This window comes from Idiotropiscis lumnitzeri, chromosome 13, assembly GCF_059441095.1.
Source record: "Idiotropiscis lumnitzeri isolate Australia: NSW breed Sydney's pygmy pipehorse chromosome 13, RoL_Ilum_1.0, whole genome shotgun sequence".
Classification (NCBI taxonomy): domain Eukaryota; kingdom Metazoa; phylum Chordata; class Actinopteri; order Syngnathiformes; family Syngnathidae; genus Idiotropiscis; species Idiotropiscis lumnitzeri.
The window spans coordinates 7,296,586-7,320,972 of NC_142403.1; the positions used below are offsets into that span (position 1 = coordinate 7,296,586).

At 39.0% G+C, this 24,387-nt stretch overlaps 1 protein-coding gene across 2 annotated transcripts in view; it reads left to right on the top strand.

Moving 5' to 3' along the window:
* Positions 1 to 24,387, top strand: part of negr1 (neuronal growth regulator 1) — a 136,376-nt gene that overhangs the window by 55,609 nt on the left and 56,380 nt on the right. For both annotated transcript variants that reach the window (XM_088312966.1, XM_088312967.1), the window contains exons 3-4: positions 1,130 to 1,255; positions 18,155 to 18,286. In XM_088312966.1, coding sequence (XP_088169092.1) covers positions 1,130 to 1,255; positions 18,155 to 18,286 — 258 coding nt within the window. The remainder of the gene's footprint in view (positions 1 to 1,129; positions 1,256 to 18,154; positions 18,287 to 24,387) is intronic.

Sequence of the window (24,387 nt, forward strand, 5' to 3'; positions counted from 1 at the left end):
GACATCACACGTGATTTCTTCAACCGCTGAGGTGCTGCACATCTTCCAAAGCGCATTTCCCCAAAATGTTGATCCAGTTCCCGATAATCGTTTTGGGATTTTATTGGATCCAAGATAGATCGTGCATAATCAGTCTTTGCACAATTAAAAGCTGATTTAGCTGTTTTGTAACTGCACACAAGATTTGAATTAGGATTGTCGCGATCTGATCGACATTATCGTAAACCAGGTTTGATTACGTGATTTTCAGCTGATCAGTATTTTTAAATTTCCAAAGTCAAGAATAGCATATTTTACATGCATATTTTTTTTTAATTTTTCATCTTCACTTGATTTGAACCACTTCTGGTTTATAACCTTATACATTTTTTAATCTCTGGATACCCTTAATCAAATAGCAATTACATTAAAGCAATTTAAACAATATGAATGTGGTCTTCTTTTTCTTCTTCAATGCGTTGCATTGCAGAGGTATTGGCTCGGGACGAAATCAATTTGGATTTGGACTCGGACTCAGGTGCAAAAAAAAATTTATTGTGAAATTCCTAATTTAGTTTGAATGTCGCATCACTTCACTCCTGAAATCATGAAAAGAGCTTGACACACACATGATGTATTCATTGGATGAATGTAAAGATGTTTGGATAGATCCTCTTTCACGTCCTGTTTACTCTTTCTCCATTCAATCGTAGTCAGTACTGTAAAGTTATTGTTGATTAGAATGTTATTGATTATGCAGATATATAGATATCATGAATATTAATGCTTCCAAGGATTCATTTTGTATAAGCAGTCCAATCAATACAAATGCAGTACAATACAAAATGAATTAATTGATTCTTACTCAGCATTATGGATTCAGTCACTGCACTGCCCATCATGATAACCAGTTCTATTCGTTATATCCGGTATTATACATCGCCATGTCAATTAGGAACCGACATTCATTCTTGTGGGTGGTTGAGTGCCTTTCTGAAAGTGAACGCTCATTTAATTATTATGTCATCAGCCTCCTTCAATAACCCTGAACAACTGCCTCCGTGCTTCCTTTCAAATGTCTGATTGTATGTTTTATTTTATCCATGTTTTAAATCTTTCAATCAATATTTTGTTTCCTTTTTTCCCACAGTTCCTCCCAAGATATATGACATTTCCTCTGACATCACGGTCAACGAGGGCAGCAATGTGTCGCTCATTTGTACGGCCAGCGGGAAACCTGAGCCAGCCATTTCCTGGAGACACATAACCCCATTAGGTGAGTTCACGTCACCTCACACACACTCATGCTAATGAATGGGTGGTCGTACGGCTCTTTGGATGGATGCACCTACAGAGGAAATGAGGAAGCATGGTTGGGATCAATAGGTGAAAGACGGAGGAGAGATGGCTGGTAGTTGTGGTGTGCATTGAGTTGTAGAACGGGTAGGGAGGCTGAGATGAAGGATGTGGGTTATGTGGTCGGCTGCATTCATGAGTGAAGGGGTGGGGTGGCAGTAGATGTAAAAATAATCGAGCACAATGCATCATGCAGAAAGGCAAGTTCAGCAATGGCTTTGGCTGTCCATTTAAGTCAGACACAATGCACAATAAAAACTATCAAGGCCTTTCTTATTATATATAATTACAGGATGTACTGTGTAATTATCTTCATGAGTTATTAAATTTGGCCAATTTCTACTCCTTTATATCTACCTTCAAAATAGAGTCATTCATTCAGCAGACAGCAATACCCCTCAACTCAATCTCATTTTATTCCTAATGGCTGAATTAAGTTTTAAAATAAAAACTTGATAAACAACAAGACAAAGCAACAAATCTTTCCCCTATTTTGACAGTCTGTCCTCTATCCGCGCCCTGGGCACCCTTCGGTCTTTGTACCTCCGTCCTTATTCATAAAATAATCCTCCTCTTTCCCGACCTCGTCCTCATCCTTTTAAAGCGCTTCCATCCACCAGTACCCCTCTCAAGTGGACTTGTAGCAGAGCCCAAGTCGTGTGTCAAGGTGACTATTTCTAATTAGAACTTCTAACCTCCCAAACCAGCCCAGACTCCTTCCCCTGCCAGAGAGATGACATTCCACTTTCCTTGAGCCAGATTCTGTGGCTGGGGATTGCGCTGCAAGGGTCCCCGCATTCAACTGCCACCAAGGTTTCCGTCATCATAGGAGGTCTACGAGCTGTCATTTGTCTGCTCTCTCACCAAGGATCTGTTTGCCTAAAACCCTAGGACAGCTTAGCTCCTTGCATCATTCAGACACGGAAACCCCACTACCGCTATAAGGTGACAGCTCAGGGAGGATGCAAAAAGAGCTGTTAAGAAAAATGTATACTCTATACTTTTTGTTTATTCCCATTTGAAGCTTGCTTACGTTAATGCAATACAACGATGGCATTGGCAAAGAAAGGGAATCTGCAGCGGCATTTTATAAAGGGACACGCAAACTAAAAAAGGGATGTTCCTGCCAAAATGGCTTTACATGCTACTAAAAAAAATCCCCTCCTCCTCCTCGCAGTGTCAGGTCTCTCATTATCTGTTTTACTTTTCCTCGGTGCACAATTGTGTATGTATGCAATAACACACAGGTAACGTGTATTTGTGCGTGTCTGAGAGATGGTTAAAGTGATGTGATGTCGATCAGCCACAGAATTAGGACCTCTTGTACTGTGTAATGACATCAAATATAAGAGCTGATCAAATATCGTGCTTTTACAGATTTGTTTGGCATAAATTGGGTTTACATATATTCTGTTTGCAACCATTCTGATGAAGATCTTTGTGCAACTATTTACATGTGACATGATTTGTTCTGATAAGTTGTGTAAAAGTGTTTAATCGGAACAGCTGTTTTACATGCGACATGCGCAGGTCTCCGGGAAAAATGTAGGCTGCATGTAGTCCCCGCAAAGCGACCACCATTGAAGAGTGAGGTTAACCCACCAACATTTCAACGTCTCGCTCCCTCTGAAAACGGAAAAATAATCCTAAAGGAAACTCTTTGAAACTATGAGACACTTAAGTGGCTGCAGGCCTGCTGGGATTGGAATTGAACTTTAAAATCAATTTGTGTAAAATATGGACAACATATTTCTGCTTTTATGAACAGAAGGGCAAATATCCTTTTTTCAAAAAAGTTTACCTTTTAGAAGTGCAAGTTCGAGACTGTGCTCTAATTTTGCCATTGGAAATTTAGACCATTAACATTTTTTTCACATCACATCCTTTCATTTAATTTGGAAATACATAATACTTTGAAATCGTAACTATAAGGCACTCACTCAGTAGACCTCCAAATCACCTACTCTTCTCCTCTCTAATTTTCATATTAATGGATTACAGCTGGCCGTGCCTATCAGATCGTTTTGAGGATAACTGCATTTATCTTTTGGCTGTCAAATCTTCCTGCGTGGTGTGCCTGGCTGATTGTGTTAGCAGAGTTTTCGGAAGATGATCAAAAGAGCCATCCTCGGAGTCCGAGTGGCAGTCACTCATCCCGCTTTGAAGTGTCCACACTTTGAAGTTTGCCGGGGAAGAAAATTATATGCTGGTCGAATGAAAGGGTGCAGGCCTGAATGTAATCACAGGCTGTCTTCGTGCACATCAGAAACGAAGCCATTAGCCATTGGATCTTTGAGTTGACTATTGTAGCTGTGTCGATTTGTCCAAAGGATGTGGAACCATTGGAAGGTTGTAATAGCCTAATGTCCTTTTACTGGAATGCCATAAAATCCTTTGGCTATGCAGAGCAGTTTCCTTGAATGTGTAAGCAGTTGTGTAAGGAAATAGTCGTCTCAGGTACAAGTGCCCATTGGAAAAAAACGCCAGCACTGTACTACAAGTTAAACTACTTGTCATTGTCTGCGAGTGTCAATTTAAAGGATAAATTGCCTTGCCTATCGTATTGATTGCTGTAACACGTGTCACGTCTGTCGTAGCGAAGGTCTGTGTCCTCGTCACAGATGTGAAGGCGCTTTGGCCATTTGTATGACTTTTATAAGTGAAAGCTGCTGAAAGGCCTTTTTCGAGTCACAAATATGTCAGCATGTGGCTGACATTATTTTCTGGCTTCAGCACAGAACCATTATAAGTGGAAGCGCGTTAGTTTCACACTCTGGATAGTTCTGCTGCACTATTAAATGAAGTTTGACAGAATGATAAATTGGCCCGACTGACTGTCAAATTCATATTCCCCCTGCGATTATTTAGGTTTTGCATTTTTTGCCCCTTTACATGACTGCCAGTTGACAAATGAATACATTCTGAGCATTCACTAAATCGTGATCATAAACTACTGAGAGATGAATTCATAACATTTTTTCATGTCATTTTTTCTGTAACAGAGATGCAAATTGCAATGTAAAATTGTGCGCAAGCAATGTTTTTTTTCCCCCAGAGACAAAGCCTTTCCGTTTAATGCTGAAAAGAAGAACAACTGTGCCAGAATATGTCTGGAAGAATCACAGCCTTTGGTGTAACAGCTTAATTAACCATTCTTGACAATCCAATTCTCAGACATTTGAAGGGATTTGAATCTCGGCTCAGGCCTACGTGGGTAATCTCCCGCAGTATTTCCTCTTCCTTCATTCCAAAAGACATGCCTTTTTTGGTCACTTAGAGACTATAAATGGCCTTTACATGTCACGTGAGTGTGAATGTTTGTCAGTATGTTCGCTTATTGACTGGTGACCAGTTGAGGGTGCACAGGTCTTCTTGCCCAACGTCAGCTGAGGCTCACCAGTGACCCTGTTAGGATAAACAGTGAAACGTAAGATTGATGTAACTTTTTCTTCTTGAGCTTCATGTGTTTTGTGATTTGTCCCACCAGTAAACCACTTCATAGCTAAATTCAGGGCTACCAGAAACGATCATTTTGCTAGTTGACTAATGACCTACAGTAGTCATGATCGTCTGACTGATTGGATCATATGTAAATCGCATCATATCACATTAGCAAGCAGGTGCTCTTATGTAGCCATCATTAATTATTTTACAGCTTGAATTCTTTAAGGTATGCACACATTAATACTGTAATAAAGGCACTTAAGATGATAGTACATTCAATTTCCATGAAACGTTGCAGCTTCTATCAGCATTCCTGACATGTTTACAAATGATGGAGAAACTGAAATTCCAGGCGATACTGCCTTACAATTTCTGGCTTAACATTTTTACTGCATTTTAAACTGGAACCAAAAACTATATACTACGCAGAGTTAAATTAATACTATGAAAATATTTATGTATAGAAAAATAAATACTTTTCTTGAGCACCACATTTTTTTAATGTAGAAAATGAAATCAGATGTGTAAAATTAGGACAATGCACTGTGCAAAAGAAAACTAAAATATTTTTTTCGTTTTTTTTTTAATTTGTTTTTGATTCAAGCTTTATCTAAAACATTTTGTTTTCTTTCACTAGGATGTGTACTTAAAAAAGTAATACGTTGATCTACACAATCAAATTGTGCTATGCAAAACGAAATGAAAAAAAAAACACCTTAAAGATTAGGAACAATATATATTTTTAACACTATAAATTGGAACTAACCTGGTTGTTTGTTATATTTTTATGTGTTTTTCCGTTGACGGCTTGTGGCAAAATGTCATGTTATGTCACTTTAAGTGCTGCTATGCCCGACACTCTCCGTGAGTGACCGTGAAGTGGTGTGTGTGCTTTTCCTGTTCACTGTCAACCAAGGCCATACACAAACTGTCTTTTTTATTAATAAACTTAAGTTCACTGACTAGTGCCTTTGTAATCCATTCATCCATCCAGTATGCGCAACAATATCTAATAATATGCAACAGCCACAACGTGCTTTCCTGTTAAATACTCATTTATCAACGCCATTCTGCCATGAAAGGGAGGTTTGCATCGTATTAAGTAATTTTAATTAAATGCGCCCGAATTAATTTTAATTAAATGCGCCCGAATTTAGGGACTATCATGGGTTAGCCATGACACTGCATGACCCACAATGCACGGATGACCCGGATTACCACTAATGCACATATGTCACAGACAAAGCATTACAGCCAGCGTGAGAAAAACGAGACGAGGCAATTTCGACTGATAAAGCACCCAATAACAAAATATATAAATAAATAACAAATCAACTACAGTATTAAATTAATTTGATCGTCAACTGGTCGACTAATCTTGATAGCCCTATAACGAAGGCTATCTTTTCCAAACATGGAGTTCAAGTTCTGGGTCTCTGAGTTTAAAATGTTTTCGGAATCAACTTGTAGGGTTAAATTAAAGCTGAATATCAATGAGACACACCATTAGCAGAAGTACATTGGTAAGATTCCCAGAAGCCACTCTGGCATGATAAATCTACCACTTGACATACCTACTTACAATATGCTGAAAGCCTTAAAGAGCTGGAAGGACTTGATGGTATTGCCTCCACTTAGCTTTGAGTGAGGCAACCTCTAATACACACATTTTGGTGGCGCTGAATTGCTGATCAAAAGAGATTTAAAATTCCATAGTTAATTATTCCACTCTGAGTGGGGAAGGTAACTTCAGTGGACATTACTAAAACATTGCCAAATGCCACACAATTGAGGGAGATGAAGACATACACGCACTCATCTGTGGATATGCAAATAAATACAGTGCTCTTTGTTCTTGGTCAGTGCCACACACCCGTATGCATACAAACCAAAACATAGCCTCTTTGTTTCCTTTGAAGATGAAGGATACCTTCAACAAAAAATTCCAATTTGTAATAGCAGTGGGCGATGGCTTGCTTGATGGGACAAATGACAGTCAGCAATGTGGTCAGCCTTGACATGGCCTCGGTACAGTGGCTGATGCCATTGCCTGTGTTGACATATATTGCTAGATGCCATATGGACTGACAGGAGCTGATAGGAAAATCGTGACATATCTCCGACATTACTCAGGAGATTAAGTTACACATCTCTAGGAATGGATACCGAGCCCGGGTACTAAACTGGCTGAATTTTGAAAGACTGCAGTATCGATAAGCCCCACCCTTTATGGGACTGGTAATAATTGATCTATACTATATAAACATTGTTTTGGACCTCTCGGATCTCGTTGCTAACTGACAATAAAGTGACATTGTTTGTCTAAAATGCATGTTCACAATCGGAAGCAAGACATCTCGCCCCAGTGCTGCAACAGGCACCTGTGGCTCCTCCCTGTGCTAATGTAGTGCGGTTGAGGTGAAGGTGGGAGAATTGGATATGGCTAACACTAGCGCTATACACGTCTAGGACAGGGAACATCTGTACTGCTAAACCACATATCCATCAAGAGGTGTTTAATCGCGTTAGTATGCGCAATATAATATTATTCTGAGTCAACCTCTGAACCACACTCGTTCTGCATGAGTATGTCACTCAGGCTCTTCTTTTTCGTTGGTTTAGTTACTTTTTCTTTGTAGGTTCAGCTGCTTCTTCTTCATATTTGGACGCGGCTGCGCGTTGACTACAATACACATGAACCCGAAGTTTTTGTATTTTTTTTAATATTGAACATATTTCCCAAGGCTTCTTCTATTGATATTGATTATGTGTCCATTGTAATATATATTGATTTTTAACTCTCGCCCAGCCCTAGTTTCATCCTTCCAACTGTATCTATACTACAGTTGACTGTTTTTTTGTCCTTAAAACAGCATCTAATGGTGGAATAAGAAATAAATCATGTTGCTAGATAGATTGTTCCTTTATCATGCTTTTCTCTCTCTCTCTCTCTATCTATCTCTCTCTCTCTCTCTTTCTCTCTCTCGCTCTCTTTCTCTCACTCTCTCACAATCTTTCGCTCTCTCGCTTTCTCTCTCTCCTACCCACTGTACTTTCTGATCGAACATGTCAGAAAATGACTTTTCTGTAGTTTTAGAGGTTTACAGGTCAACCACATACAATCAGACATGGTTTAATGCTCCTTCGGCACACTCCCATTTCGGATTCAGGCTGCCTCACACAGTCAACCAGGTTACACAACAGTAAAGGAACACACAGTTTCCTTAAAATGTTTTCTGGCTCGCACCTTGTGTTAGGGCCAGAAGGCACCTCTAGCCAGTGTAGCAGTGTGGGATGTTCTTCCCTTTTAAAGATTTCAAAGGATCTTTTTTGTACGTGTTGGTGTGTGTGTGCGTGTGTGTGTGTGTTGGGTGGAGGAGGAGGAGGGATGCCCTCGATGGTGTAATGGAAACCTCAACGATGTCTGTCCTATCTGTGCGTTGCAGCCCTGGAGGAAGTGCACAGCTTCACTTCACAATGTGGGAAATTGCTTACTGCTTCAGTGTCGCGCTGAATTTGAGATTATCCGTGCTATGATTTCTTTAATTTTGCTTGGAGTGACACTTCTGTTAGGTTAGTGTCTTGAAAATATGTCTCCATGGTGTCACACACAGCTGGTCCCCTGCTGCTTTAATATTACTCTGAAGACTTATTTTTCATTTTTTTTCTCCATTCCGTTTTCTTTTCAAGAGGGGCAGTTATTAGGTGATAATGTAACCATAAAAGAGAGTAAGGTTGTGTTTTTTTTTTTTTTTTGCCTTCTCAACCTATTGTATACCTGATTATACGAGAAACTCTTTGCTGCCAAGGTATAATAATGATAATCATATTATTGGATCACATAGAAATAGAAAAACAATTTGTATCTGGGTGCAAGACGGACAATGAAAATCCCATCTTCTGTTTTATAAAAGAAAAATCAATATGCCATGTGTCATGATATATGTGACAGTTAAGACACATTGTTGATAATATTAACAACTTTAGTATATTTATTCTGTTTTACTTGTTTTACATTCATTCCAATATTTTTCAATCATAACGCTGTCCAAGTGGGACTGTGGATATCTTCATTACAGCTTAGAAAAATAAATTTGACTGGGAAAATTAATTTGGCATTCAAGACATAGAAATGAGGATTAAGACATATCTCGGCAATACCCTCGCCAATCATAATCAAAATTCCTCAGAGGGCAGACATGCCTCAACTGCTCCACTGTTCCTACCTAGAATGAACTGAGCTTGATTGACTTGAGCTTGGCACGGGTGTCAGATATACTTGCTGCATATACTCGTAGCCCTAGTGTCTATTTTATTGGCTTCCTCATTAGTTGGCCAGGAAAGTCTTCTATGCTGTCCTATACACAATCAAAAAAAAACTTTATCCAGATTAATATTTGATGCATGAAATATGATTAGTTAATTCCCAATACTCCTTGACCTTTATTTTGTGGAGCCTCTCTTGCTGCACTGCTTCCACCACTTGTATGCAAATGTTAGTATTTTTTTATTTTTTTTGTCCAATCAGATTTTACCCTCTTTGTGTTGGCCACATCTATCCAATCGTGTGCCTCAAATACCCTGTAAAGTGAATTCAGATATTTGTTACATGTCTGAAGATACTTTAATTGCAAAGACTGACAAGACTGACTCACCATTTAAATTTCCTGACTTTTTGGGCATGGCTAAAATGGCGCCACACTTTGGCGTCCAACCTGAGACGTCCCTCCTTCACCATATAAGATCTGAGTGCCTTTGTTCGCGTTAGTTGAATGCAATTGCAAATTACATGGTTACAATTAGTTTCCAGCTATCTCGCTATAGTATGCCAATACTCCCAAAAACCCCTGCCTGTGAGTTCTTGTCAGTATTTCAGGCCCGCCCAGTCTTCACAACTCAGTTAAACGGCATCGAGAACGGACTTACCGAGACCACATCACACACAGGCAACATGTTACTGTATTGTGTAAAAAAAATGTGTTTCGGCCAGCTTGACTTGTACTCTCGATAGTGGACACCAAATAAACAGCCATTAACTTGGTACTCAAATTACCAAGGACTCGTTTCACCCCTAAATGCCACTTACGTTGTACTAACTACCCTGTTTATTTTTATGGCACTTCTTTCTTGTAATGAGAGGTGTCATTAACTAAGAAATACTGGTCAAAAGCCAATGTTGCAGTATTTTCTCGTTATTCAAAAAGGAGATTATTTTTACCATAAGGTGCATTACGGGTGGTACACTGCATTTGTTTTACACACTCGGATGCACAACAGCCCACGAACAAGCAAGAGATTACCAGTAAAACTCCCTAATGCGAACGATATGTGCACAACTGTTTTCAATTTCTTTGATAACAGGATAAAAAAAAAAGTCCAATGGACACTTAGAATACCCGCAGCTATGCCTGCTGTTGGAATGATAAGTGTATGTTTTACTTATTTATGCACGAAGGGCCACAGCAACGTTAAGCTGATATCAAATATGCTGACACAACACTTGGACAGGGCACTTATTTATTTGTTTTCATAAACACAGTAACGCACAAGCATGAAGTAAAGTTGTTTAGAATAACGCTCCATGATGGATTTCATGTTGTGAAATACAAAGTAGGAATAAGAAGCAAGGGGACCAGGCGTTGAAAGAGAATGAAATAAACATTCAACACTGTCTAATTTGGACATTTAAGTGTCATTCTGTCTATTTTGCGTTCAACTCGCGTGTAGTTTTGAGACTGCTAATTTATTTGTCTGCACGTTTGGTTATTAAAATCAATGTATTTTAAATTAATTTGAACATTTCATTCTCATATTTGTTCTCATTTTCAAACTACCTGTGGCTATCACTGATAGGCACAGATCTTTTTGCCGATGGATAATAGTTTTACTATATAAGATAGAAATGCTGTACACTTGATGATTCAGGGAAACAGAAAGAGAAGAGACCATGGGCATTTTTTAGGAAACAGTGTCACATTAGTTTTCAGACTGGGAATCTTTCAATGAAACTTTTCAGGAAGACAATGGGAACATTTGTTATGTTATGGTAAATCTTGGGAAATGTACTAATTGCTGTTTAAACGAGAGCCTGTCTGGGTTTTACAATGAATAGACAATACTTCATTTTAAAACAACTACAATGCTTTGTGGCTGTTTTCAACTAAAGCTTTCAAGGTGTGTGTAATTATTATGCATTCCATGGAAGTTCAATATCGCTAGGCAACTCCAGTGGCAAAATAAAGAGTGATGGCCTATGCTTTGAAGCCACTCAAAACGTCGCCATGTGAACTCACCTGCATTTGATTGAGCTTCTTGGTAAGCGTTATTGGATGCATCCAGCATACTCAGCATCATGGGTCAGTTCCTTTGATTTTATTGCCCTAGTAAAAGACACAAGTGTACACTGCGGATATCCACACACGCATTTAACAATTCTTCATTAAGGTGAAGATAGGTGTAGAGTTGTGTATTCGGGCCATCGTACAGGTTGATGTTATCCAACCACAGAGAATGAGTTGCATGGGATTTGCAGCAAAAACACAGTTTTGTAAAATGTACATTTTAATTTATTAGGGAATCCATTCAGCCAACATCTGAGCCGCTTCTCCTCACAAGCGTCGCGGGCGTGCTGGAACCTATTTTAGCTTTTTTCAGGCAGTAGGCGGGGTAAACCCCAGACTGGTTGTCAGCCAATCGTAGTCGTAGTTATATTTATTAGACCACACGATGGGAAATGCAACATAATAAAATACACAGAGCAGAAAAAAGCTATTTACAAAAAAGTTTGAACAGTCAGATGCATGTATGATGAAATTGAATTGCCTGCTACGAAATGTATCATAACTACCGTATAAACCAAGGACCCTTATGTCTGTACGCATATTTTGCTAATGTCACTATGGCAGCCAGCTATTTTTCTTTTTTTTTTTTTTTTTAAGATTGTACTGTAGGTGCATATCGTGTGGAATAAAGCAGGCATAATTATGAGAATGTCACGTTCTTCTGGAAGTCACCTGTTGTGATTATTATCTGGCTACCTTGTTGAATTATTTCAACCTTGATTTTCTGCTCACGGAATGAGCAGAAGAAGGGGGTACAAGTGAGTTTTAGCGGAATAGTTCTTGGCAAATTTGGATATGGGCATTTACTTATGTAACTGCAGAAAGAATGAGGCATTTATTTGGAAGGAGGCCTTTATTTGTATGAATGCACGCATAAGAGCAAAGGCTGACTTGCTGCAATTATTTGACTGGTCTACAATAAATTGTTGCATTTGTGAAAGGAATGGAATTAGCTCCTGACTCATATTAGCATATAACACAAAGCAAATCAGGGTGTAATGTACCTAACCAACTTGCTGCATAGTAAATAAAACTGCAACTAATCACTGTTGCCAACTGTTTTTTGTTTTTTTTCCCCCTCAGGGCAATTAAGGAGATGTAAATTTAACCTATAATCCAGCCATTGTCTGTCCCGCTTCTCCTCACATGGGTCGCGCGGGGGGGGGTGCTGGAGCCTATCCCAGCTATCTACGGGCAGTAGGCGGGGACACCCTGAACTGATTGCCAGCCAATCGCAGGGCATACATAGACGAACAACCGCGCCCACATTAATACCTAGGGGCAATTTAAAGTGTCCAATCAACCTGCCAAACATGTTTTTGGAATGTGGGAAGAAACCGGAGTACCCGGATGAAACCCACGCAGGCACGGGGAGAACATGCAAACTCCACATAGGAAGGCCAGATTCAAACCCTGCACCTCCGCACTGTGATCCCATCGTGCTGACGATCGCCCACTGTGTCGCCTAACCTATGATATCGGTGATGCAAGTAAACTTTTCTAAATGAATTTTTGTGCTGATTCCAAATCCTCCCTCATTTTTTCTCTTGCACGTGAGGTTTTCATATTAATAATGATAATAACAAGGTTATATATTTAGTAATATTTATGAATTTGAGGTTACAATCAATAACAGGTGGATTTTGTTACTGAAACATTATAACTATAAATTAAAATGCATGGTAAAATCCGTAAATGCACACACTTTTACGAGTTAAACTTAAAAATGAAATGAGCCTGATGCAGAATAAAAAAAGTGAAGCCTCTTTTAATCAACGTCAAAATACATTTAGGGACAATAAAATGTTCTATTGTAATGACCTTTAATGGATTGCCGAGCGTCACAATGTTATTTATATAATGTTAAATCCAGACATTGTCATGGCATCAGTGGATTCTAATTATAACGTTTCCCACTTGTCAGCGTGATTGGCTTCACCATTCCAGACTGGTTTTAGTGTTAATCAGTGACTTATTTGATCTGTCTGCATCTGCTCGAACTTAAATTCGAGTACCGTTATTAAAGCCTCATTTCACATGAGACCAATGCAGAGGGCAATAACGTGCAAAGTACGGTAGTTGTTTATCCAGTTTTCATTTAAAGAAGCTTCGAGCCCTATTCTGATATAGACAATGCATGTTGCCGCTGCTCTTCTGCAAAGCTCATCCACTTGCCTTGCTTTGTTATAACGAACTGAACCAATGTTCTTTTATATTCCCCCTTGTGCCTCTTTTTATATTAGCAGGGATTTTTTTTTTTTGCCTCATCCAGCACGGGTTTATGAATCAGCCATTTAAACATGTTCTTTCTTTTGCTTTTATTGTGTAGCCGCCAATGTCTTCGTTGAGACTTTGAACTTCATTGTTGCCACGGCAACCATGTGAAGAAAATGGAAAGCTAATTATTGATAGTGCCCCCAGTCTCAAGTTTCGCAACACGTATTTAGCAGATAAAAAGTCACTACAGCTCAAGTGAGAAAAATAGCTTGTTTTATGAATTCAAGATACTTTAAGAAAAGGCACATCAAACAGCAATATTTCTCCCGCTAAAAGATGGTCTGTGTTTCAGGTCTTTTTTTAATAACGGGTCGAGCAAGTGAATGTCAACGTAGATTTAAACCAGAATCTTTTTTCCACTACACAGAACACTACACAAAATAATTGCAAGGTCCCCAAAGCAGACTCAACAAAAACAGGACAATCAAACCAAATTTATTAACCAAGGGTGCATGATAAATGTGGAAACAATACAATTATAAACAAGAGACAACAATAACAAAAGTTGGACATTAACACTAGTAGAATAAGAAACGAAACTCAAAAGTGGGGAACGGTGCCACAGCAGAAAAAGACACAATAACGAAACTATATCCATGGAATGTCAACTACACGAGAACAGAAATGCTGAATAGCATAAATTACAGAAATACTGACAATTACAATGTGTAATGACAGTATAGATTTAATTCCCACATTGGTTTTTCCATCTCTTCTTCCTTCTTATATCACAAATTGTTTTTTAGCAAGGTTATCGTAGTTAATTCAAATCAGTCAAAATAACAAAAACTACATTTGGTGGAAAAAAAATAGATATCTAAGACTCTTTTATTATAGAATTATTCCTAGTGACAAGTTTTCTCTTTTTAGAAGGGTTTCTTAATGGTGACCGAGAAAGGTCACAACAATTGCAAAAGCGACAACACAACAACATTGAACTGCAGCTTGCTCGGAGTTGGCTTCGGCTCCAGCCCACAGTAGCCATGTTGTAACAATAAAAAAGGAGACGTCTGACGTTGTGTCTTTTGAAGACGCTACAATACTTTGAAAAACATGATTTAAATAAATGATCGTTTTACTTCATCTTATTTTTCCAACTTCGTTAATCAAAAATGCAATTTAGCGCCTCTTTCTTGTTTAACATTAACTCAACATTAGCAACGTCAAATACGTGGCTGGAAATTGACAGCCTTCCTCTCATACACGTTGAGCCCGTCGTACACACGAACAAACCACGGGAACATCACAAATAAATAATTTGAACAGCATAAATTATTTCTGACATTACAGTGACATAAGCTCCAAGAATAAAACAACAACTTTATTTTCATTAATATTCCAGCTTTGCATCTTTTGGAGTTTCGCCGCTTTTACGACCCCACAGCGCATTGAGGTTGTAACAATCATTTGGTTAATGGAATTCAGTTAGGGTCATATTCTTTGTCATTTTTATTTATTTTTTTTTCCATATCCTTTTTTTTTTATATTCTCCCACCCGGGTTTCTAACACACCCACCCACCATGGAAACATCAAAGAGGAAAGAGGCAGGCATGATTTATGGACCGCTGTATCTGACATCTAATCATAGAAGAATGGAATTTTTTTTAGGGTATTGTCCTTAAAAACCTGTAAAAAAAAATAAAGCAAACTAAATTTGAAAAATGTAGTAATAGTTGGCAATAGTAGTTGGCACGTGTGGACCGCTATGGCACCACATTTTGAAGGGGTACATTTGATTCTAATGTATAAATAAATCCAATAAAATTAATATTATCAGAATACCGTGCTTTATTTTCATTGTATGTTTGGCGGACCAAAGTGGGTGGGCCTACCAAGGTCAGCAATCTACAACCTTTGACCAGTTTCCCATATCCACATTATGACTGACTGGTATAGAAACAAAAAAGGCAACAAAAATTTCCGTGACACTTGTGAGCATAAGTGGCTCAGAAAATGGATGGATGGATGAATTAACTACAATCAATGTACCGGTAGTCATTGTAATTAGTGGGTGTCCTGCACTTGTTTTCAAGATCCCCTCATTTAATATATAAATAAATAAATAAATAATCTGAGTGATTTTTTTTTTTTTTTTTAATGCTGGCCCGAAATAGGATGGATCACTCTCCGTAGTTGTAATTAACCATCATACAAAAAAAATAAAATGAATAAAAATCCATCAAAGCTCCATTTAAACCCAGGTTTTGGCTCAAAAAATATGGTTGGGGACCGCTGATTTAAAACATTGTATTGCAAGTGACGGGTAGCACCAACGCGCAGTTTTTTTTTCTTTTCCTCTTTTCCGCCTCTGACTCTTGATGCCATGGGTCCAGATATCCAAGTATAAACTTCTGCCAAACTTATGATTAAAGCGTAATGCAGCAAACTACTATGTAGAAAGGAGACCGCCGAACTGGCCACGCAGGAGACTTTTTTTTTTTCACAAATCAGCCAATGTGTTATTTTTGTATTACATAATTAACAAGCTTTACACACTTTGAATTTGAATATTATATACTGTTATTATTATTGTTATTGTGTATTTATTTATTTATTTTATTTATTTATTTATTTATTTTTACAAGCTTGACATTTTTAGTACCCCCACTGGCAGGTGGTGCCTCACGCGCAGTGTGGGATAAGCATATGCCGAGCGCCGTGTGTGTGTAGCATCAAAAATAAGAAGGAAAGCGAGTTGGGGCTTCTCTCACGGGCTGCTGACACTCAGCGCCCGGACGTGACTCGGAAGTGACTCGCTTCAGCGCTAACCTATCACGTTCGGTCTGAGTAATCTTTTGATTTGTTTTTTTTTTCCCAGTCAGTTGGTGCTCCCTATGTTACCCTTAAGGTACATACGGGAATTCACACCCTTACACCTTTCTGAGAGTGGTGAGTTCGGGGAGGCAGAGCACACTAATTTCCGAACATGCTGCCCATGTTAGAAACCAATCAGCAGCTTGTGCTGGTACTGTTTGCACCTATACTACCTGACTTATTGGACACGGAGGATCTCCAGTTGGAGCATCGAGAACGCACTCCGGCATTCTTTTTTTTGGTACACAATGAATTACCAAACAGTACATTTGAACAATGCTCTTTCCAGGGAGGCGCACTCCTGGAGGTTTTTTTTCTGAATCAACTCCCAGTCATTTGCCCAACAACCACACATGGAAGGTGTCAAATTAATACTTTTCTTCGTTGTTGTTTGTTGTATGCAATCTGTCTCGCTTTGGTATTGGATTCTGCTTTTGATGGATTTTATTTTATTTTATTTTATTTTTTTTTTTGCTCCTTGTTTTTCTTTTAGTAAATTCCAATTTAATATTCTGGTCCTACGCCCTTGCTTTACTCCTTACTCATCCGTAGCTGTTTGTTTGTACTTTGTGAATTATCCTACTTATTTGACACACTTTATGTTACACTTTGCTAAACACTATTTGTTCTTCTTATGCATCCCTTTGCCTTTTAGTTTTAGCATTTCACATTAGCATTAATTTATTATTGTATAGATATTTTCTTCTTATCAGGACATTTGCACCTCTTCAAACATTTTAGGGAATAAAGACATAAAGTAATGTCTTCGATGCTCACTGAGTGAGCGCCTAGCGGTTGTAGCATCATAGTGATATTCTCCACAAAATAAAAAACATAATGACTAAAATGCTCTGACAGTGTGTAAATGGTTTTGCATGATGCAAAATAAATAATGATTGAGTGTAAATTAAGTATAACGTTGAGAGAGGTGTTGTAACAGGCTCCCGACACAAAGGACTGACTCAAAATTGGCTGCATGGGTGGAAGCTAATGATGTTAATGATCTTGGAACTAATTGACTGGTAACCTGCCCAGTGTGCCGCATACCTTCATTTTATTTTCCATGCAGCCTCCAAAGCATCATTGTCAAACTCAAGTAACAGAGCCCATATCCACCCCACATCATTTTCATTAATGATTTTAATGATTCTTGCAAAATAACTTCACCTTTAAAAAAAATAGGATATGAGACAATGCGAGCATTTTTGTTCCCAATCATTTCTTGAAAAGTAATTGAAAATAGTTACAATAGTATAACAATTTCCTTTCTTCTGATTTCAAAACTAGTTATCCATCAATGTGTATATGTGATAACATAAGGCAACCATACATTTTTATTTAACGGCCCTCTATGGCTATGACGTGGCATGCGTCAAAAAAGAAATGAGTTTGACACACCCGCTCAAAAGGATCACGGGCTAGCAGAGAGAAACCATGCTTTTTTGTCGGCTTTCAATTCATCAGCACAGTTACCTTCTTTTGTCCACTTATGATTAGAGTGGACACCTTTTTGTACACCCGCATCCTTTTTGTTACTCTCCAGCCTTGCCATCATGCTCGTCATGGTGATTTGTACATCCGACATTGTTGGATAAAGCGCTGACATGTGCTTGCCCTTTGTCCTTGGTGCAGGGGAAGCTCGAAATGCATTTCCTGGCGTAGAGTTAATCATAACCAAATTAGAGGTGGAGATGTCAACATTTAATTTCCAACCACAACATCTATATGAGTGCACTGCTCATCCGCTGCTATTTTATGGTGAAAGGGAGGTCACCAAGAGTTTATTACAACACTTTATTGAATTGCTTCCCAAGAATTCCTCGCATAAACCACGGGTAACTGTAAGATGATAGCTATACTATATTGAGTTTACAGAGTGTGTGCATGTGTTTATGTGGTCTTTGTAGACATGCAGTAAGCACCTTCACTTGTCTCTTTACAGCCAGGAAGTATGACAGCGGAGAATATCTTAACATCACTGGCATCACAAGGGACCAAGCTGGAGACTATGAATGCAGTGCTTTAAATGACATCGCCTCTCCTGACACCAAAACAGTAAAAGTCACAGTCAACTGTAAGTACACCCCTTCATTCTCTGCATGCTTCACACTAGCCTTTCAGCCCTATAAAAGACGCCGACACAGCCTTCAATGATCGCAGTGCCGTGTCCCTGATGATGCACCTCCAGAAACTGCTCCTTCCAAAAGTTGCAGAAGTGGAATGCTTAGCGTTTCTTAATATTTAATGTGATAAGTCCCTTTTTGTCTGTGCATATAGGTGATTAATTCACGCTAAGGGAAGGTCTGACTGTTCCAAGCGCTATTCCATTATGCAGTTAATGAGTCTTCCAAAAGTGTGAGGAGACAGTAATGAGGAGCCTTGACATTAATGAATGATACTGGGCTTTAGCTGCTGTGGTCACAGAAAAAGCACAACTAAGAGCTATGAGAGGGAATGATACCATTGTCTTTCTTTTTAAAAGTGCTCCTACTTTTAATCTTATGGGCTTCTCAGTAGATAGACTGTGCACAATATTACTTTTATCAAAACCTAAAGGGGGAGTTTGCCGTTTCAAAAGTGCTAGCAAGATTTGACTGTAGCCACACTTCACTAATCCCTCCGCCTCTCGGGTCTCTGCCCAAAGCCACGCCCCTTAATAACATGCAGCAGACGTGCAATCACTGTAAGAAGCCCAGCATGACTTATTCTCAAAGCTGGGCATTTGACCCTTTTTTGTCGTGGGCCGGACTAAAATCAACCTTCGGCCGCTATCTCTGTACCGGCCTTATTCATAAAAATGATTATCGGGATTTGCGGTATTGCCCCCCCCCCCACCCCCTCTTGTAATGGTATGCTCCAGTAGCAGGTGGGAGGTGCGGGTTACGTGAAGTCAGAATAAGGAAATACAGGCATGCTTGAACCCACACTGCTTTCTCACGTCTCTTGATACACAAACAGTTGGTAGTGGCGCTTTTGACGCGTTCTGAAGCAATTTTGGTCGTTTGCCCATTTTTTTTTTTTTGTGTCACCCTCTGACCCCAAAAAATGGGCGTCCTCTGGCCTGGACGGTTCCACCCCCGGGACAGACTGCCCAGCTCTGCTTATTCATAATGAAGTGTTACTGTAATGCGCAATGTTATTGTTTTGCGATTTTTAAAATTTTTTTTTATTTTTTATAATGAAGTCATATAATCATAATCAAAGAGTTGAGTCAAAGAAATGTCGCGCTAACATGAACAATTGCAAACTTCCCTGTTAAGGCAGGGCGGGGCAGTCTTGAAAAACAGCCCCTCATGGACCATTTTGCAAGATTTTTTAACTTGAAACAACGTACCCATTATATAGTTTTCATTATTGCCTGAAATGTATGTGCTGTATATTTTCCAGCTCATTGGTATGGACGTTTTGGCTCTGGCTTCATTATGAAATTAAGTCTTGTGGCCATTACTTTCTGTGTAATGCCTGGCGCTAATGAGCTGGGTCTGAGTGGGCTTTTATATGCCAGTTATTTATACCTCTGCTGAGACACGGGTTCAAGGAAGAAAAGTAGCTACAGTACCATTGCGCTACGGTCCCCAAAAGATATTCACCATTTCAAATAAGGCGTGTCATCGTCTGAGGACACGTTTCAGGCGACAAGCATATGACTTCTCCATTCAAAATGAGTGAATTGATGAGGAGGACTGCTGTCAGACAAAGTCACCACTCCTTGAGCATCAGAGTCATACTTTGAGTGGGCGTAAGCTGTCGTTCCTCAAGTGTTAAGACAGTGTTTCCTGCCCTGAGTTATCAGGCGCTGACAGATCGTCAGAGCGTTCCTGTTACTGAGCAATTGCTCATTCTTTTTTGATTGATTTCTGACATAGTGGAAAATTGTCCAGACCTTGTGGGTTCCCTCCTGTTGGTGATTTGTGAATTAGCCCAAGGAGAATGATGCTGACGGCACTATTGTTTCACTCTTCACTCACACATTGTTTACAGATTCAGGAAAAGTCATGCATTGTAATGAATAAAAAAAATGCACATATTTTATGAGGTTACTTGAGAATGGTTTTGAAATTAAGGGAAAATAGCAGGTTTTCAGCACATGTCCACATTGTTTACGCCAGGTTTCCCAACCTTTATTGATACAAGACTCCTATTTCCCATTTGAAAAACATCACAGCCCACTACCACACAAAATGCCACCCAAAAAATATAAATACTGATCTAACGATAATCGAGATGAATTTACACTAAAATTGACTTGCTCAGTAAGAAATATAGTCCTCTTAATTAAACTCAAAGCTCATACTTGCATAAAGCCACGACTTTCTGTTGTATGAATGGCAACAGGTGGACACAAAGGTTTAGTGTACCTTCTGCCATCTAAAGCAGTGGTTCTCACTCCTGTTCCTCGAAGGCCACTGTCCTGCCTGACTTCCATCTCTCATTGCTGATTCAAATGATCAGGATCCTTATCCAGCTTGTGCAGACCTTGCTGATTATCTGATCCTTTGAATCAGGTGTGTGGCAGCAGGGAGAGATAGAAAAAAGGTAGGATTGAAGAGCCCTGATCTAAAGGAAAAGTAAAAATATGATGTCTGTCACTGGTATAGATAGATGACCAAAGGTAGATTTGTAATTCATTAAAATATATATATTTATATACTTTTTAACTGAATCAGAATACTTTTCCGTGACATCCTTGATTATCTCCCGGCACCCTACTGAAGAATCACTGGTTTACGTAGTTTTTGCTTAAGGATTTGCATTCACTTTTTTGTAGTTTGTAGTCAGGGTTTATGGATGTGGGTGCAGATGTTGTACATATGGTGCTAAATATTCCAATTCAATAGTAAAATTGGGCGGTGATATTGAAAATGTTTATTAGGCAAAAACCATGTAATGCAAATATATCGTGAAACATATTCTTATCTCTGAATACCAGTGGACTAGTACGAGAAGGAGAAAAGTCCACACAGAGAGGCTTCGGCACTTCCAAATTATGTGGGAGACATGCTAACCACATAGTCACGCTGCTGCTACCCCAAAACCTGAACTGCATATGTTTTGATTTTTATACTCCAAAGGGAAAGTGTCGCACAAATTGGAATTCCATGCAATACTTACCTTTCTGCATAATTGGATGGGTGTTGATTAAAGGCATGAGATGAGGTTTGCCAAACTAGGGAATCCTAAATAGTCACTGTTGACATCGAGAGACTATGTTTACTGAATAAAACATTTTTTGTACGAAGATCCGATACACTACAGTTTTGGTATGATTTGAACGAAGAGGTTTAGAATGTAATGTGAATTCTCATCCTCACACTCTTTTGACATTAATATTTATGATTCGTGACATCCTGTTTGAGTAATGGTCAACATGAATCTGCCTCTACCTGCTTCAAAAGCACATGAAAGGTCATTTGATTTATTATAAACAAAGGCATCCATACACAGACTTCTGAATTTTACTAAACACATTTGTAGTTTTCTTCCTGACTTTTGCCATCTGTTTTTTTTTGTTTATGTTTTTTTGTTAGATAGCTACTTTAGACATGCACAGAGCTGAGGGACTAAAGCCTGATCACAGTTGTCTCAGTCCAGATGGTAAACAATCTTCAGTCTTTGTTTTTCACCATGGTCCAACTGTTCTTCTGCAAGAAATCATTTGGACCATGTCCCAGTGTCTATGACACTGGTAGGAAAGGGCAAGTGCATGGATAGCTCTACAAGCAGCAGAGTCTGTCACTGCCTCTTCCAAAATCCAAGATTGCAAATCACAAGCCAGTAAAACACCATTGAATATACAAGGGAACACACTTGTACATCCTTGGTAGAAATTAACCAAATGAGTAACTCGATCACTTGTTGCTGCAAGGAGCAAGAAATTAACATACCAATCCAACTACCTTTTTTTTTTTTTTTTTTTAAATTCTGCACATAAAGCACTGTTAATAGTAGAATGTGAATGCAATAAGATACTCCGCATGATGTTTTGTTGGGCTTCATGCACTTGGCTGTGGTTTAAACTAGGAAACTCTGTGCGACCTAAAAATGTTGGTTGGCTTGTATGACTGAGTACTAAAGTGGTCTAATGGTTAGCACCTCTGCTTCGCACATTGGGTTTAAATCTCAGCCCCAACCTTCCCGGGTGGATTTTGCAGGCTCTCCAGTGTTTGTCTGGGTTTTGTCTGGTTACTCTAGCTTTCCTTTACTCCAGAAAATGCATGTTAGTAGAGCTGGCCAATATGCCGGAAAAGTATGTCACAATATAGGTTTTTCATATTGGATGATATCGATATATATTGATTTTTTTTTAAATATAATTTAACCCAAGGGGAAAAAAAATATGTAATTTTATTTTAACATAATGTTACTGTCCTGTCATGCGGTGATGACTTAATATTAAAAAACGTAAAGAACTCAAAGCAACTATGAAAAAGTCGAATAAACATCAATCCATCGATTATCTGTACCGCTTCTCCTCACAAGGGTCGCGGGGGGTGCTGCAGCCTATCCCAGCGTTCTTCAGGTAGTAGGGATGGTACACCCTGAACTGGTCGCCAGCCAATCGCAGGGCACACATAGACAAACAACCATCCGCGTTCACACTCATACCTAGGGGCAATTCAGCGTGTCCAATCAACTTGCCGTGCATGTGGGAGGAAACCGGAATACCCGGCTCAAACCCACGTAGGCATGGGGAGAACATGCAAACTTCACAAAGGAAGGCCGGAGACGGAATCAAACCCACGACCTCTGCACTGTGAGGCCATTGTGCTAGTCAGTTGGCTCCCGTGCTGCCCCGGCAAATAAACAAGTCAACATAAAGATTAAATAAACTCCTTTTTAAACGTAATGTGCTTTTTAGTGCGATACGGCTGAAAAATGCCCAGTCAATGTAGACAATTATTGATTTTTATTTAAAATGTTGGTACAAGTATGCCAATGAACCCAAAGTAATAATATTATGAGCATTTAAAATTATACAGTTGAACACATTTTCCCTCACAATGAATGACTTCGGGATTTTTCTTAAGGCTGTCGTTGGCATGGAGACAAGCGCCGATCTACATGTGTTGACCCAACCAAAACACAGAGTTAAGGAATAACACTTTGGCAGCTGCCTGTTGAAGGCTTGTGCTCTCAAGTGTTTTGTTTCTATGTGCCCTGTGATTGGCTGACAACCAGGCCATCGCTAGCTAAAGTCTGCTCCACCTCACCTGCGACCCTAATGAGTACGAATGTTATGAAAATGGTTGGATGGGTGAATGGATTACATGACCAGTAATGAAATGTTGACTTTAATGCATTACAAAAAGTTGTGCTGTTTTTTCAACTATGTGCCCAGTGCTATGAATAAACAGACCACACAAGGATAAAATTGGATCATGTTAGCAGGTGAAACTCTTCTCCAAACTGGTTCAGTCAAATTATGTCATAAATATCCGTCATTCGTGACTGTATTATTTTCTCCTCCGTTATAAGAGCATAGTAATCACATGACATTGAATGGGTTAACAGTCTAATTAAATATGTGGCTACACAGTTTCTCTCCAATTTCAAACCAATTCATTTTTAGAGGGCATAACAGTGCAGTTAACCTCGGGGCTAATTACAGATTAAGGCCACTAATTAAAATAACCAAGTAATAAAAACAAACTTAAGCCCCATCACGGAGCTATGGTAAAACAGGCTAACACTAAGCATGTCATTTGGCTTTCTATGATGCAAAGAATTAGAACTAGAGATTGAGGCATCTTCATTGAGTACACTGTTTAACCTTCTGTTTGAATTTCTTTTAAAGTTTCACAAGGCTGTAATGATCTGACCATATTAATTAAATTACTTGCTGCGCTTGCCTCTTGACTTCGTACAATCTGCTGATAAATGAATGGGTGATTTTTTTTTTTTTTAAATAAGATAAGTGTGAAAGGTGGCAATCATCCAGGGGCTCACAGTTTTTTTCAGATTGCTGAAAATCCCTGCTCAGCCAAAATGGCTTTTATTGAAGTTTTTCTATTTTTTTTTTTTTAAACGTGATCTCTGACCTACTTTTCAAATTTACATAATTCATCCTCGCTGCAGGTTATTGGCTTGTGATCCGCCGACACAGACTCACATGAATCTACAGTAGGTGACTGAGTCTCTGGGATGGATGAGACGGGGACCACCATGATATCTCCC